The 17,494-nt window shown below is 39.7% G+C and overlaps 1 protein-coding gene across 1 annotated transcript in view; it reads left to right on the top strand.

The window, feature by feature from the left end:
* The window catches only part of Trappc11 (trafficking protein particle complex 11), a 49,114-nt gene that overhangs the window by 9,220 nt on the left and 22,400 nt on the right, over nt 1–17,494 (top strand). Inside the window, exons 8-20 of the mRNA XM_031339751.1 lie at nt 561–634; nt 2,389–2,485; nt 5,142–5,275; nt 7,824–7,971; nt 9,718–9,811; nt 10,466–10,545; nt 10,635–10,713; nt 10,788–10,842; nt 11,146–11,291; nt 12,054–12,115; nt 12,209–12,341; nt 13,582–13,712; nt 16,935–17,090. Of these exons, the coding sequence (XP_031195611.1) occupies nt 561–634; nt 2,389–2,485; nt 5,142–5,275; nt 7,824–7,971; nt 9,718–9,811; nt 10,466–10,545; nt 10,635–10,713; nt 10,788–10,842; nt 11,146–11,291; nt 12,054–12,115; nt 12,209–12,341; nt 13,582–13,712; nt 16,935–17,090 (1,389 nt within the window). The remainder of the gene's footprint in view (nt 1–560; nt 635–2,388; nt 2,486–5,141; nt 5,276–7,823; nt 7,972–9,717; nt 9,812–10,465; nt 10,546–10,634; nt 10,714–10,787; nt 10,843–11,145; nt 11,292–12,053; nt 12,116–12,208; nt 12,342–13,581; nt 13,713–16,934; nt 17,091–17,494) is intronic.

Raw genomic sequence — 17,494 nt, 5'->3', positions numbered from 1 at the left:
AAAAAAAAAAAAAAAAAAAAAAAAAAAAAAAACCTAATATGCAGCATTCAAAAGTGGATTATTCCTTACTAGTTATTTCTGAGATGGTTTTTATTTCTTCAGTACTGATATTTTAAATTGTTTAGTACTTTAAAAGTTTTTTTCCTAAGCTCTTAAAAATGAATTTGTGCGCCGGGCAGTGGTGGTGCACGCCTTTAATCCTAGCACTTGGGCACTTGGGAGGCAGAGGCAGGCGGATTTCGAGTTTGAGGCCAGCCTGGTCTACTGAGTGAGTTCCAGGACAGCCAGGGCTATACAGAGGAACCCTGTCTCGAAAAACCAAAAAAAAAAAAAAAAAAAAAAAAAAAAAAAAAAAAAAATGAGCTTGTTTTCTAATTAGATTCTTTTTCCCTTACTTTCAAACTCTTACTTGTAAGAGCTCTTGGAAGCCTTTTTAATCATGTCTTTGTTTCTTGGGATCATTGTGAATTTAATAATTCCCTTCATATTTCAATATATCATAATAATATCATTTTACTTTTAAAGTATGTATGTAATCATTCTTTAATCATTCTTTTCAGCTTCTCTTCGTTAGACATCAATTTAAAATAGCTTTCTTCAGTGAGTTGAAACAAGATACACAAAACGCTTTGAAGTAAGTTTCTGGTTTCAAACTAAATCTTTATTAAAATCTTGATGTTAATGAGACTATACAAACAGCCATCTATGAATTTCAGTCATCATGATTTTAAGATTTTCATGCCATATTCACATGCTTAATAAGTAATTTCTTCCATTTTAATCTTTGAAGTAAACTACTATAAAATTCACTGGTGAGATTAACTAAATTTCGTAATTTAAAGACAGCAGTGTCACAGTCACAATTCTCCTAAATTTTCTATTTGCATATTCAATAAAATTTTTGCAACTAATTTTCAAAGTATAATAAACATTAAATATTAATTTATTTAATTGAAATAATATTTTATCACTAGTTGTTTAGTTTATCACACCATGTTCTATTTGAAGGCCCTGCTTGGAGCCTCAAAGGCTAGTTGCAGGCGTGATGACATGCTCAAACACCTTATTCCTTTGTTTTACCAGTTGCACTTTAATAAAACTTGACTTCTTTGTGTGTTAGCTCAGAGTTTTAGATGTACAATGGCAATGTGGAAAGGGATTTAAAAAGGAATCAGTTATTTATTTATCTTGTAATTGTGGAGGTGGAGAAAATATCAAGAGCTCAAAATGCTAGCTGGCTATATTGTAGTTTGTTTTTATTGGTGGATGGGTGGCATCAGGTAAGACTGTCAGTTTTAGGTCTGCTAGCAACTGAGGCTGTAGAGAAAGCACCTTTTGGAGAGGAGAAGATATCCTTTGTCTTTGGACAGGCTACGTTTCTGGTGGTCTCCCTTCTTGGGGCTGGTTTCTTCCCTTGGTCTGCTACCCTAGGTCTGCTAAGGATATTTCCCCTCCTCCTTAACAGGAAGTCTGTTTACTTAACGTTTGTTTGTACCTGACCGCAAGACACTTTTTTACTTGTTCTGTCTCTTTAACCATCATTGCTAAAATTATTTTTCAACGAGAAATTTACAGTGGTATTTAAAAACAAACAAAAAATAAACCTTATCTGGACATGATGGCATATACCTGTAATTCTTAGATCTGGGGAGGCCAGAGCAGGAGGACAAACAAGTTCAAGGCCACCCTGTGCTGAGTAACAAATTATAGGCCTGTTTCATAAGTGTACACACACACACACACACTCACAATTTACTAACAATGCTGGTTTGGTTTGGTTTGGTTTGGTTTTTTTGAGCCAAGGTCTCTCTAATGTAGTCCTGGTTGTTTTGGAATCCATGGACTAGAGCAGGTTGGCCTTGAACCCAGAGATTCTCCTGCCTTTGCCTCCTGAGTACTGGGATTAAGAGTGTGCTGCCATGCCATGCAAACAATGTTTATTTCTTAGTGTAACTCTAGATAATCATTCAATTTGACCTCCATTTTCAACCTTTCCCCTGCACCCCCCAAGACATGGTTTCTCTGTATAGCCCTGGCTGTCCTGGAACTCACTCTGTAGACCAGGCTGGCCTCAAACTCATAAATCCACCTGCCTCTGCCTCCCAAGTGCTGAGATTAAAAGCATGCCCCACCACTGCCTTGCTCAACCTGTTTTCTACTCGTTAATTGGCTAGTTAATGATAGAACAATGCACAATAGGATGGATCGTTTGTTGTGAAGTCATTGGTAATCACATAATTTCGTAGAGAACTGGAGATTAATAATATATATATGCTCTTATTGAATTGTTCAGTGGTTAGAAATGTTACATAAATATTGTCTATTATAATAATATTGCTCTTTGGAATCTTAAACATTAATTAACCATCCTTCTCATGTTTACATTAGGAATTATAGGATTGCCTATAACCTTGTACATGAACTGAGGGCCCATGAAACTAATATTCTGGAAATTAAGACGATGGCAGGATTTATAAACTACAAGGTATAGTTCTGCTTTGAAATGAAGGGAATTTACTTTAAATGTTACCTTTTAAAAATACTAAAATCAAAATCAGTTTCTTGATCCATAAAGGTGGTATTTTATGAATTATGTTCTTCTTTTTGATGTCCTTTTACTCAAGAATGGCTTTGATTCTCAGCAGCCTCATCAGAAGAGTTGTATTTTAAATTTATAGATATTAATTATTAAAACTTGAGAGTGTTACAGTGTTTGTAAGAGAAGGGAATATCAAGAAGACAGCCGCCTTCTTAAAATTTGTTGAATCTTAAAAGATGCAACATTAGAATTGTTTAAACATTTCTGGGCTTCATGGCTCAGCCATAGACAAGATGCATCTGTACACTTTAGTGGGCTCTGTTTTGTTTTTTGAGACTTGGTATCACTCGAGTTGCTTAGACTCGGGCTCCAGTGGGCCTCTTGCCTTATCCAGCCAGCTGAGTTGCTGGGACTAGTGTACACCGCCACTGCTGGCTCAGTTCACTTTAGAGAAAACCTAACTATTGTTTGAGCATTTTATGGTTGTGTGTAGTAGAGATGACCCTGTTGTCCTGTGTCTGTCTGTCCTACTCCACCCCTGTGCTGCAGCCTGTTCCCTCCTCCCCCACCTTTCAGGGACAAGGCTGTTTTGTTTTCCCACGCACGTTTAAAGATGGCTGCTACCAGGCAGGGACGGATATTGGAGAGCATGTTTTTAGTGAGCACAAATCTCAGAGTGGATATTCTCCTACCCGACAGTCCTTCTTAGGACATTTCTTTGCCAGTTATGGTAATATGTATATCTCAAAATCTGTGGATACTTACTATATTTTCAAATAGGAATATATTGAAAATAACACCAATAGGTGATTGGTTGTATAAATTTTATGGGACATTAAAAACTATACAGTTAAGAATGTGGCAGGTCCATTAATGACATGAAAATGTTGTGTGCGTCTTAGTTTGGTTTATATTACTGTGATAAAAACCATAACCTTGGTTCACAACCTTCCTACTGTTGCAGTCCTATAATACAGTAATTGATTCCTTGTGGTTGGTGACTCCCAACTGTAAAATTGCTACTTTATAGCTGTAATTTTGCTACTGAATTATAATGCAAATATCTGTGTTTTCCAGTGTTTTTAAGGTTTATGAACCATTTCCAATGTTTCCTGAACTGGTTGGGATCCATAGGTTGAAAACCATTGCCTTAACTAAAAGCAATCTGGGGAGGAAAGGGTTGGTTTGCTTTAAATGTGGCAGGTCACAATTCGTTGAGGGAACATAGCCAAGTTTGGAGGCATGAGCTGGTGCTTAGGCCATAGAGGAGTGCTGCTTTCTGGCTTGCTCTTCATGGCTTGCCCAGCCTGCTTTCTTATAGCACTGAGGACCACTAGCCAACCTAGGGGTGGTCCCACTCAGAGAGGCCAGTCAGGAAAATGCCCTGAGGCTTGCTGGCTGGCCATCTGATGGAGACATTTTCTCAGTGAAGATCTCTCCTCATAGATCTGTCTAGGGTTGTGTCAAGTTGACAAAAGCCAGCTAGCATAATGTGATACTGTTAGCTGAAGAATGTAAGATATAACTCAGCATAGTTAGCCTGATGCCACGTGGTTCCTAGTTTATAAATACGAATATACACACACTTACTGTCTGTAGACTGTACTGCCTATATGCTAAACATTAATTGCCTCTGAAAAGAAAAATTAGAAGACTGAAGGACATGATGGATAATAAACTTGTGGGGCTGGGAGCTGAGCTGGCTTAGTGGGTAAAGTACTTGTGGCACAAGCATGAGGCCCCGGGTTCAGATCCTCAGAGCCCACTGCAAAGCTGGATGTGGGGTGTATTCCTGTAACTGTAGTGCTGCCCAGGATGTGGGCAGACAGGCAGTACTGTAGTGCTATAGGCAGATCCACGAGGCTCCTTGGCGGGCCAGTCTGGCTGGAACAGCCTCAGGTCCCGGGAGAGACCCTGTCTCCTAAGTGAGATGAGAGCAGTAGAGCAATATACGTACTGGGAAGTCGTTTTCTAGCTTCCACATCTGCACACAGGGGTACACGTACACTGCACACATACACATATGTGCACACATACACATAAAACACACATACTGATTGTTTTTTATATATTTCTTTGTACCTAAGAAATAAAATTGAAAGTTGTTATAATATGGAAATAAACTTCAGCTTTATTTCTTTTGGGTTTTTATTTACCCTCAGTTCAATTATACCATTTTTGGAACAATGTAGAGTTAGTGTTCCAGGAAAAAAAAACATTTAGAAATGTTGATATCCTTGTTGATGTATAGGCAGGTAAACCTTGATTATGCAACAGAAATATTTAGTTTTCTTACAATTTTAATACTCAAAGTGAGTCTCTTCCCATATAAATTTCTATTGGAAATAGTACAGTGCATAATTATATTCTTTTGATATAATTTTTAAAATTCTATATTTTGAAAAGCATTAGTAAGGCATAGGACAAATTCAGTATATTGAATTATTTTATTTCATTTCTCAGAGCATTCTGATGATGAGAATTATATGTTACAGAGTACTTCATAGAAGGAAATTATGTAATCTCTTACAGTTTACATTTTTTAATGTGTATGAATGTGTCTTTAGACTTCTCTCTTATTTGAGGATTTACATTTTTTCAGATCTGTAGGCTGTGTTTCCAGCACAATACCCCATTGGATGCGATTGCTCAGTTTCGAAAACACATTGACTTGTGTAAGAAAAAGATTGGAAGTGCAGAGCTGTCATTTGAGCACGCCGCGTGGATGTCAAAACAGTATGCTTACGTTGCGTTTCGTAATATTTTAAAAATAGAATGTGAGATTTGAAGGCATGGCATCAACTAAGGCTTTGGCTCTAAACTGAATTGAGTGGGTCTTTCTCTTATTTAAGTAGGGGTTTAATAATATATCCTAGGTATGTATTCAAGAATAGTATCTATTGATTGGTGTGATTTCTTGATGGAAATTGGGTAATTTATGGTACTATCTTTTACATTCAACATGTGTTCACTGGGTTTACACTTTCTGTTTACAATTTGAAGATGTAAGAATGCACAAAGCAATATTTCTACTCCATGTCTCAGTCCGTGTTTCCATTCCTGTGACGAAACACCATGACCAAAAGCAGCTTGGGAGGAAGGGCCTGTTTGATCTGGACCTTCCAGGCCACTGCCTGTCACTGAGAGAAGCCAGGTAGAAACTCAAGACCAGACCCGGGAGGCAGGAGCTGAGCAGGGAGGAACACTGCTACTGCTTGCTCCTCATAGCTTACTCAGCCTGCGGTCTTCACCCAGGACCACCCTTCCACAGTAGTCGGTAATCAGGAAAATGCCCCACAGATTTATGGGAAATTTGTTGGAAGTGTTTTCCCAGTTGCAGTTGTTCTTCCCATGTAACTCTAGCTTGTATAAACTTAACAAGAAAAACAAACAAACAAACAAACAAACAGGACAAATGACCTGTCAACTTGACACACCAATATATTACTGTTAAACTATAACCTTCCATTTCTTCTTTATGTTAATACCACAATGTGAAACAAAAATAATTTTAAAAGTTCAGTCTTTTTTAAGCATTTTAAGATTTATTTATTTTATATATGTATTCTCTCTCAGCATATACACTGGTGTGTCTAAAGACAGCAAAATACTCATATAAAATAAATAAATCTTTAAAAAAAAAATCAAACACTTCAATCATGCTGTCCCTTTAAAAGAAATCCAGAGTCTCTTTAAAAGTCCAGACTTTCCCTAAAGTAGCCAAGGTCTCCTACCTGTCGGCTTTTATAAAGTTACGAAGCAAAGTAAAAGCTGTCTGAGCTGAGAAGGAATTGTCAGGATGGTCACAGTCAGCTTACAGTAAAACCAAAGCCCCACTGTGTAAGGAATCCAGTGCTTGACGGCAGGCCCACCACTACTGACCAGGGCTCTGCAGAGCCATCCAGCACACCATAGCCTGTGTCACATAGCACAGGCCGCCTCCACTCCACAGTAGCTGCTGTTCTTGGTGGTTGTCCCATGGTCCTGACATCTCCAAAATACTGGGGTTTCTACTGCAAATGGGCTGCACCTTCATCGGAAGCCTCTTGTAGTCACTCAGGCTGCAAGCCTCAGTCACGCTCTGTCTTCTCCGTAAACCTGGTAAACTCTTAGACTTTACCTAGTTCACTAACCAGCTTGAGATGTGGCCTTGGCCTCCTTTTGACCCCAGCTTGTGTGAGGTGATCCCGAAGATTTCACCTCAGTGATGCCTGTTTCCTCTTAATCACTGCTTATTTCTCAGCACCAGCTGACCAACATGGGTTCAATTAAAGCACCAGGTTAGTGTTAGTGCTGCAGGTCCTGTGCTAGTCACAACTCATTCCTCACCTCCAGTTGACGAGACACCACAAATTCTTAACACAGAATGTCACACAAAATGGCCCTGGTAAAAGCTTTGCTTCCTCCGGAAATTTCACAAGCCAGGCCTCCATCATCTGCATGCCCCTCAACACTCTCAGCTTTCAGAAGCCCCAGTAAGCTTTGAACAATCAAGGTTTTTCAGCCCAAAGTTCTAAAATCCTTCACAATCCCTTGCATGATAACATGAGAGGTTACTATCCCATGAAGCTGGTACCAATTTCTGAAGAATTTCTTTTCTGTTGATGTGGTAAAACACCATGACCAACAGAACAGTTTGTGGGGCCAGGGCAGGTTTATCTCATCTCACACTTACTTCTGAGTAACACTCCATAACTGAGGGGAGTCAGGCCTGGAACTCAAGGCAGGGACGGAAGCAGAGAACATAGAGGGATGCACTTACTGACGTACTACTCATGGCTTGCTCAGCCTGTTCTTAGACACTCAGAAGCACCTGCTCAGCCCTTTCACGTCAGTCAGGAAAGTGCTCTATAGACTTGTCTGTAGGCAATCTGATAGAAACATTTTCTTTACTGAGGTTCCTCTCCCAGATAATGCTAGCTTGTGTCAAATTAACAGCAGCAGCAGCAACAACGATGAAAAGACCAACTAGGACAATGTTTATTTAAAAAATGCCAAATAAAGTTACTTCCAGGAACTCACTTATTCCTGAAGAGTGAGGGCTATGTTAAGTTCTAATACAGTGGTGCAGTGTTGAGTTATCTCAGATGACTTACACAAAGAATGTGTGTGTAACTTATCAGTAGTGTATGTTATTTATAAATAATTAACTGTTACACAGTAGCTTTATTTAATAATATAGTGTATTGAGTGTATGGTTTCCAGAATAAGTAATTAGAAGTAAGCTGCTTTTTCCTTCAGTTCACTACCCATTTCCTTTATTTCTTGGTTTGTTCTCTTTAAGATTCCAGGCCTTTGGAGATTTATTTGATGAAGCCATTAAGTTGGGGTTGACAGCTATTCAAACACAGAATCCTGGTTTCTACTATCAGCAGGCAGCTTACTATGCCCAGGAGCGAAAACAGCACGCAAAAGCCCTCTGTAGCCACGATGTAAGTCCCGGCCTGCATCACCTCATGTTCAGGGCGCTGATTACCTCCCTTAAGAGAAGCTAGGACTCGCTAGGCAGTGCTGGCGCACGCCTTTAATCCCAGCACTTGGGAGGCAGAGACGAGAGGATTTCTGAGTTCAAGGCCAGCCTGGTCTACAGAGTGAGTTCCAGGACAGCCAGGGCTACACAGAGAAACCCTGTCTCATAAAACCAAAAAATAAAAGAGACAGAGAGAGAAAGAGAGAGAAGCTAGGGCTCATGGTATTGGCTTCCCCCCTTGTCTCTGAATATCTTTTGAATTATTATGACTTTTTAGTTTTAACCCAGAAATTCCATGAGCAGGGTATTTCTGTTATGTTTTACATATATTAAGATTTTAAGCTTTGGATTATTTTAATTTTAATATAGTATTTTAATAGATGATAAAAATTAGGTTTTGTAAAGAACATGTGGAGTGGGGCTTTAACAAATAAGATTCGATAGGACATAAACTAATTCTGCTAAAACATAAATTGATGACAAGGAGTGTTCAAAAAGAGGATGATCTCTCAACACAACATTTTGTTTTCAGATATAGGATGATGGCTATTTAGGGGAAGCATCAGTTTAGTTATCAAGTCTTATTGATTACACTGTAAAATAGAAAAATTGTGAAAGATTTGTTGATCTTTATGTACATTGGCATTTTACCTGCATGTATGTCTATGTGAGGGTGCCAGATCCCCCAGAACTGGAGTTATAGACAGTTGTGAGCTGCCCTGGGGTCCTGAGTCCTCTGGAAGAGCAGCCAGGGCTCTTAACTGCTGAGCCATTACTCTAGCCCTATAAAATAGGGATATTATAAAAAAAAATTATTGTAATGCATAACAGCAGGAAACACGAGAATGCAAATGTTTAGAGGAATAGTGTTAAAGTGAAATATATGGAGTATATTTAAATGGAAAAAGTAGGTTGAAAAATTATGCTAGTCAGTTACAACTAAAGTTTTGCATATTAATATGTGAGAATAATATATATATTCTTAACAAGTGGCAGTAGATTTTGTTAGTAATTAGAATTTTATTTTTTCCTTTTGGGTGTTTTATAATTGTTCAGTAATATAGTTATATTACAGTTTGGTTTTAAATATGAAAAAAGGAAAAAGTAGTGTAAATATATTCTTTCTAGTGTCAAAAAATACCGTTTTTTACCAATAGCAGAACTAATATAGAATAATGAAGAAAAGCGAGTCTTTTTTTAAGATTCCATATGACGTTTTTTATTTTCACATTTTACATGTGAAGTACCATCTAGCCATCATTTGTAATACCTTTCCTATTTTATTATAGCAAGGTGAAAAAGAATATGTGAAAAAGAAGTCAGTTACTGGGAACCTCGGCACCAGAATCAGAGTACAGTTTTTACACGATTTGTCTTTTTTTTTTTTGCTTTTGTTTTTTAAGACAGGGTTTCTCTGTATAGCTATGACTGTTCTGGAACTTGGTCTGTAGACAGCTAGCTTTGAACTCAGAGATCCACCTGCCTCTGCCCCCAGAGTGCTGGCATTAATAAAGGTGGGCACCACCACTGCCCACATCTCTTTTTGTAAGATTTCTAAATGTTGGTAAAGGATGTTAAAGTATTTGTAATGGTGGTATGTAAGCCAGTACTTGATGCTTATATTTATGGATATCTCTTTATTCAACCAAAGATTGGGTTTGGGGTGGATGACCTAGATTCGTCTACAGACTTGATCTTTTGATTTCAGGCTACTGTGATGTACCCCAGTCCTGATCCCTTAGAACCACAAACAGGCGTTCTTGAGTTTTATGGACAGAGGCCCTGGAGACAAGGAATACTAAGTAAATAATTTTCTGCTTTTTCTCTTAGCTTCAAGAGAAATACTGTCATACTGTCATACTGTCTAACGCCTGATGGAATTATATTGGAATGCATATATAGGCTTTCAAGACTTTTTAAAAAGTGTTCTTTCTTAGTCTGTTTGTTTCTAAGATTTGTGCACTTAGTTTTTAGAATAGTTTCTTTCATTGCACATTGGAGTCCTAATTAAAGGTAGTGATATTGTTAAAACATTTGGGTATTCAAAGCATTCAACTTTGGTGGTTTACTTAACATTTTAAAGTGGCATTGCCACGTACTGCCTTAAATAGCATTTCTGGTTGCCTTTTGCACTCAGTGCATTTTTGATGGAGTGGCATCCATGGCAGTTTGCATCTTAAGTGCAAGTGTGTCACACACTTCAGCCGTCCATAGAGTGTGAGGGGATGGATAGTACTCAGCAGCTGGGGAAAGAACATCTGGGGTTAGGAATATTCTCGACAGAACAGAGACAGCAGAGAACTCTCCAGGTCAATAAGGCTGTCTCTTAGAATTGTTAACATTCTAGAATATTCGCAAGTCTTAAGTGCACGTGGTATTCAAGTGAAGGACTGAAGGAGCTTGCATGTAGAGTTGTGTTAAGTGAGCTAAGATGGGTTGCTTCTTGTCTTATGTAGGCTTTGACCTCTCGGACCCTGAAAAAGAGAAAGCAGGGATTCTTGCCATTCAGCTGAAGGAGAGAAGTGTTGTCCACTCCGTGAGTCACTTTCCCCAGTCTGACTGTTTGGGCACTATTCTAGTAAAACAGTTCCATTCCAGTGTCCCATATCTTCTCTCTCCTGACAGGAAATAATAATCGCTCTTCTAAGCAATGCTGTTGCCCAATTCAAGAAGTACAAGTGCCCTCGGATGAAAAGCCACCTCAGTATGTACCCGCCACAGGCGGTTCTGGGCCGCGCAGAGGAGTGCTAGCTTACTTACGCCTCTCTTCCTTTGCAGTGGTTCAAATGGGAGAGGAGTATTACTATGCAAAGGATTATACCAAGGCTTTGAAGTGAGTCCTGTCGCTGCTTGTTTTCCCCAGTGCTTGACTGCCTCACAGTGAAAGAAAAAGACAGTTATATGGAAGGCTTTGCAGTTACTTTGTCTGTCGTTATTAAATTCCAGCTTTGTGGTATTTTCACAATGTCCTCTGCTAGCATGACCCTTCCTTAAAGGTTTAAGGAACCCCAGGTTTAACTACGTGTGAACAGTGTCTGTTAGACCTTCCCAGTAGGCTCTTCTGTATTCACACAAGGTTAGAAAGGCCCTGTAGGTCTCAGCCCTGTCAGCCCTCTGAAGAACTCCTCTCTCTCAGGCTGCTGGACTATGTGATGTGTGACTACCGGAGCGAGGCGTGGTGGACTCTCCTCACATCTATATTGACAACAGCCCTGAAGTGTTCCTACCTCATGGCCCAGTTAAAAGATTATATTACTTATTCTCTGGAACTCCTTGGGAGAGGTAAGCGATGCTTTTTCTGTAAAAGCCCAGCTCACACAGTTGTTTGCATTGAAAATATATTTTTAAACTGGAATATTTCATTGTCAGATATTTAGAGGTGCTTTTATCCTGGGTGTGATATAGCACATCTCTAATGCCAACACTCGGAAGGCCAACGTAGGGAGATCTCTGTAAGTTCAAGGTTAACCTGGCCTACATAGTGTGTTCTACAGGGCTATAGCAAGACCCTGTCTCAGAAAAACAGTAAATGGGCGGTGGTGGCGCACGCCTTTAATCCCAGCACTTGGGAGGCAGAGACGAGAGGATTTCTGAATTCAAGGCCAGCCTGGTCTACAGAGTGAGTTCCAGGACAGCCAGGGCTACACAGAGAAACCCTGTCTCGAAAAACCAAAAAAAAAAAAAGGAAGAAAAATACCTTAAGGGGCTGGGACAACACCTCCATTGGTACAGTGCTTGCTTGACTTCAACTCCTAGTACCCATGCTTATGCCAGGCATTGTGGCTTATGCTTCTAAGGCTAGCCATGGGGCTTGGCACACAGGAAAATCCCTATGACTAGTCAGTCTGTCATAATTGGTGAGCTCCAGGCTGGTGATCGACCCTGTCTCAAAGGAGGTACACAAAAAGAATGTATTTTGTCAGGGCTGGAGAGAGAGCTCTGTTCCCAGCATCCTTGGGCAGTTTATAGTTGCCCGTAACCCCACAGTAAGGTGATGGTCTGACTTGCCTGTCTCACAGCTCTATTTTCTTTTCCCTATCTCAGCTTCAACTCTGAAAGATGACCAGAAATCTCGGATAGAAAAGAACCTCATGAATGTTCTAATGGTGGGTTGGAATTCCTTGTAAAAAGTTTACCCAGATCTGCATCTGTATGTGTTTTCCCCAACTAGCTGGACAGAGTTTGACCTCTCATTGCAGAACGAAAGCCCTGACCCTGAACCTGACTGTGACGTCTTAGCCGTGAAGACCGCTCAGAAGCTGTGGGCAGACCGGGTCTCTCTGGCCGGCAGCAACGTCTTCACAATAGGCGTTCAGGACTTCGTGCCATTTGGTGTGTAGCCAACATCCACAGTGTTCATAGAAACCCTTTGTCTGAAGCGAATACACGAAGAGTCATAAATATCAAAGTAGTCAGAGTAGAGCCATCTCGTGCGTAACCACAAATCTTATTTTTCTCTTCAGTGTCAGAGCAATGTGCTATCAAATATTTAAGCTCAACAAGTATTTATTGGACAAATATGTGAGTCCTGAAGACCTTCATCTCATATACTATTACTTTAAAACACCACAGGAAAGAACATTTTCTAGTTTTGTCCTATTCTTTTTAAAAACCATGTTTTATTTTATGTATAACAGTATAGTGTACATGGAGGTTCTCAGCCTCTCTAACACTGTGACCTTTCTTTAATGCAGTTCCTTGTGTTGTAGTGACCCCTAACCATACAATTACTTGTTGCTATTTCATAACTAATTTTGCTAGTGTCATGAATCATAATGTACATATCTAATATGCAGGATATCTGATATGTGACCCCTAAAGGGGTCATGACCTACAGGTTGAGAGCCACTGGTTTACATATTAAATAATACTTTAATAGAATGATTTGATGTATCATTTGTTATATGTATATAAGTCACAATTTAAATTTGCTCAGAAAAAGTGAATTAGAAAAAAATGGTTCTGGGAGGAGGGGTTTTGCAATCTGAAATATTCTCCTGTTCAAATACTTATATTTGTTTATTAAAATATATTTTGCTTATTTATAATTCAAGTACAATATGAAGTATCCTTGAGAAAATAGCATTTTAAAGTTGTATGTGTTAATGTCTAGGCAGGTGTCTTGAAATAAAAGAATTCGAAATTGTTCTGTTCGTTTAGACACCAACTTTTTATGGACAAGTGTGGTTTTAAAATTTAAAAAGTTTTTGAAGCTGGGCAGTGGTGGCAACACCTTTATTCCCAGCATTTGGGAGGTAGAGACAGGTGGATCTCTCAGTTGGAGGGTAGCCTGATCTACATAGTGAGTTCTTGGACAGCCAAGGCTACATAGAGAAACCGCGTCTCAAGACAAACAAACAAACACACAGCACCCTCACTCCGGTGTTTTTGAAGCTGCTTTGTTTAACCTTTATCTTCACAAGGAGTTATGTTTGCATTTGCTGAGCGGCTGCCATCCGTGAGGACACTGTAAGAAGGCAGTGAGAGTGTAGACAAGTTGCTTCTGAAGAGACGGTTCAGGACTGTGTGCTCTAATGCCTGTTTGACTCAGCCCTTCTTGTTTGATTTGTAGTACAATGCAAAGCCAAGTTCCATGCTCCAAGTTTTCACGTGGATGTTCCTGTTGAGTTTGATGTTTATCTGAAGGCTGACTGTCCGCACCCCATGAGGTTTTCCAAGCTCTGTGTCAGCTTCAATAATCAGGTAGTGTACCCACTAATGTTCCCTCTGTGTGCATGTCATTGGAGCTCTCAGTAAGCTGTGCAAGGTGACTTTAGTGAATTTTACATCTTACTGGTTATCTGAGTTTGGCTAGACTTATTTAAGAATAAATGTACTTGTGTTTCCAAAGTCTTAATTCAATATGTTTTTTCTACTCTTTTTTTTTTCATTTCTAGCTTAAGTAAGCCAAGAATACCATTCTTAGTTTTTATAATGTGTAGCTTGAATTTCAAATAAGATATATTCAGTGTGAAGCTAGCCTAATTTTTAAAGTCATTTGCTTCATTTGCTTTACCACTGTTTTTTTCTTTTTAAAGATTTATTTATTTGTTTATTTTATGTGAGTACACATTGTAGCTATACAGATGGTTGTGAGCCTTCATGTGGTCATTGGGAATTGAATTTTTTAGGACCTCTGCTCACTCCAATCAGCCCTGGTCAACCCTGCTTGCTTTGGTCCCCGCTCACTCGATCAACTCCACTCACTCAATCCCTGCTCGCTCCAGCACAAAGATTTATTTATCATTATACATAAGTACACTGTAGCTGACTTCAGACTCATCAGAAGAGGGTGTCAGATGTCATTACAGGTGGTTGTGAGCCACCATGTGGTTGCTGGGATTTGAACTCAGGACCTTCGGAAGAGCAGTAGTAGTCTTACCAGCTGAGCCATCTCACCTGCCCACCATTGTTAGTTTTTGTTTTAGAGCTAATATATGTTTGGATTTGAAATACAGGAATGGAGTGGACAGACATGGTGTGCACAGTGAACTTGCGCCCCTACAGTCCTGCCCTGCAAGAGGCAGGGTTTCTCTGCCTACTTCTTAAAAGTCTAGTATTTTCTATGTACACATAAGCAACATGTTCATGCTTTAGGCATATGAACGCTTTAAAGTGTGATATACTAAAGCAAAGGGCTGGAATTTATTCTCTAGAAAGTGTATTAAGCCTTTAACCAACACATGTATTGAAAGTCCTAATAGCCTCATTAGGTGAATGTAAAAAGATACTGTGTATCAACCCCATTATATGTAAGAATGTTAGGGACCCGACCAGAATGACTCAGGGATGGTCCAGTAAGCAGTGCAGACCACCTGTTACTGTTGCTGCTGGAAGCGTAATGAGGGTAGGCATGGCAAAGAAAAGGGGAAGCTCTGAGACAAGGTCAGATTAAGTATAAAAAGCTGGGAATGGGAGACCAGGTCTGACTGAGAAAACGAAATGCAGAAACCCTTACCTTACCAGATGGCTGAGGAACAAGCAGTGAGGCTGGGGCTGCAGGAATCTTGAAGAATAAAACGGATGGATCAGTAAAGCCTCTAAGATGTATTCATTGCTTGTTTTCTACAGACTTCATTTTAGATTGTAATAATGAAAGAATTTTATCTGTTTTAGTAGAAACTAATCAATGAGACCAGAGAAATACCTGTGTAATTGAGATGTTTAAATAAGTCTGGGTCTCCTAAAGACCAGTTTGTTTCCCTTCCAGCCCTTTCGCAGGCAGCCTTCTCATTAGTCTGATGGTGTTAAAGCAGAAACATGAAACTTGAGGAACTTTATTTTAAAGAAATGATATCACGGAAAGTAATTAGACATTAATTATATTTATCCATGTCCAAAGTGTGAAGATTGGGTCAGAATGCTAGTTGTAGAAAAGACATTTTATAGAAGATAAGTAAGTCTAGGTCTAGGCTGGGGTGACACCTCAGTGTCTAAGAACATGTGAAGACCTCAGTTCAAATACCCAGCATGCACATAAAATGAGGTTGGCGTTGCTACAGATGCCTGCAAACCCCAAGGGTTGGGAGATAGAACAGAGTGGCCCTGGAGGCTTGATGGCTATCCAGTGAGACCCTGACTCTAGAAAATAAGGAGGATGGTGATAGAAGTCCCCAGGGTTTCCTTTGTCCTCCACGTGAGTGTGCACTCTGGTGTGCACACAGAGAGCAGAGAAGCCCAGGTTGGGGAGTGGAGAGAGGAGGAGGAGTGGGCTATGGTGAGTAAAGGACCAGGGGCTATCTTATGCTGTTTCCTTGGCCTGACTTGCTTTGCCTTCTCCTTGCCTGGTTTTTTCTTCCAGGTTGATCACTTAAAATCATCAGTTCTCAGGCAAACCTGCCCTGACTGCAGTGACACTGTCTCTCATGTGGCTCTGAGACTTCCCAGTACGAGTGCCTGTGGCTCTGTGGCCACCTGTGTGTGTAGTCCCTTCTCAACCTCCTTTATTACACTGTTAAGTTCCCTGGGCAGACGTTTATCGTTGTTTTTCATCTCTCCGCCCGCGCTGTGAAGTTAGAGCCATATAGGACTCTTCCCTTGCGTGCTTGTCCTTGATCTGTGTCCAGTCCATGTGAGTGAGAAGCACACGCTTCTTCCATAATTAAAAACTAATACAGATGCTGTGCTAGAGTGAAACACTAGCTTGAAACGTTTCCTGTATTCTCATTATATTGTACTTGAAATCCAAGCCGTGGAGCACAAGAAAACAAGGGGAATGTGTTTGCTAGCATCAGTCAGAAGTGAGAGTCAGCGAGGAGAGGTAAATCTCCAGCTAGTAAATATTTTCTGTGGAGACAGTTCATCTGCCGTGATGGGAAGCCCTTATGCTTGTTAACAGATGAGGATGGTGATGGCTGTCAACAAGCACACATGGACACACATGAGCATGCATGTGCACGCAAGCACACACACGTGCACACATGGACACACATTCACATAGAAACACTTGCACCAGGACACACACATACACTCACACAAAAGCACACACAGGATCACACATACACTCTCACACACACAAGCACACACATAGGTAAACACAATATAGTCACACAGAAGTACACACACTTAGGCACACATACACATATACTCTCACACAGGAGTACACACACACACTCAGGCACACATTAAATAATAATAAAAATATTTTTTTTCAGAAGAAGAGTGATCGATGGCACTCTCTAGTGCAACAAAAAACATATATTTTGTTTCTCTTTCAGAATTGGTATTTCAAAGCTTCTAGAAATCAGGCTGTGTGTGCTAAATGTTTTCTTTTCTTTGTGTTAGCAGTGAGTAAGTACATGAACTCAGCATCAAAATAATTCTTTTTATCTAAAACAACTGCATAGTGTATCAGTGATATTCATGCTAGAGTAATAGCTGATATCTGATGCTTGCAACTGATAATGCCTCTCACCTCTCTTTAAGGGCTACAACCAGTTCTGTGTATTGGAAGAAGCATCCAAAGCAAGTGAAGTCTTGGAAAATCTGACTCAAGGAAAGATGTGCTTAGTTCCTGGCAAAACAAGAAAATTGTCATTTAAATTTGTTGCCAAAACTGAAGATGTGGGAAAGAAAATCGAGGTAAGTTATGAAATTTGCTTAAAAATAATTTGAACAGCAAAAGTATGTTTATGTTTAAAATGTAAATAATGCATTCATAGTCATTAGTAGGTTTCCTTCCATATGCTCTTTGTTAATATATTTGTACTGTAAAGTGATTTAGTTACAGATTGGGCCTGTGGGTATAGTTCAGTGGTAGAACAAATGCTTCCTGGCATGCACAAGGTCCTGGATCCAGCCCCAGCATGAAGGAGGACAATGGAATTTACTGGACATCATACTCTGTTCCTGGCTTTTTTCACTAGTAGAATTATCAGTGGACATTTGCTCTGAGTACATAAGGCCAATCTCCTTTTTTTTAATGAGTGAATTATCAGTTAAGGAGTTTTCAATGATTTATATTACATAATACATCAAATATATAT

Source organism: Mastomys coucha, unplaced genomic scaffold (genome assembly GCF_008632895.1).
Source record: "Mastomys coucha isolate ucsf_1 unplaced genomic scaffold, UCSF_Mcou_1 pScaffold22, whole genome shotgun sequence".
Lineage (NCBI taxonomy): Eukaryota > Metazoa > Chordata > Mammalia > Rodentia > Muridae > Mastomys > Mastomys coucha.
This window is presented reverse-complemented; position numbering and strand designations above follow the sequence as displayed.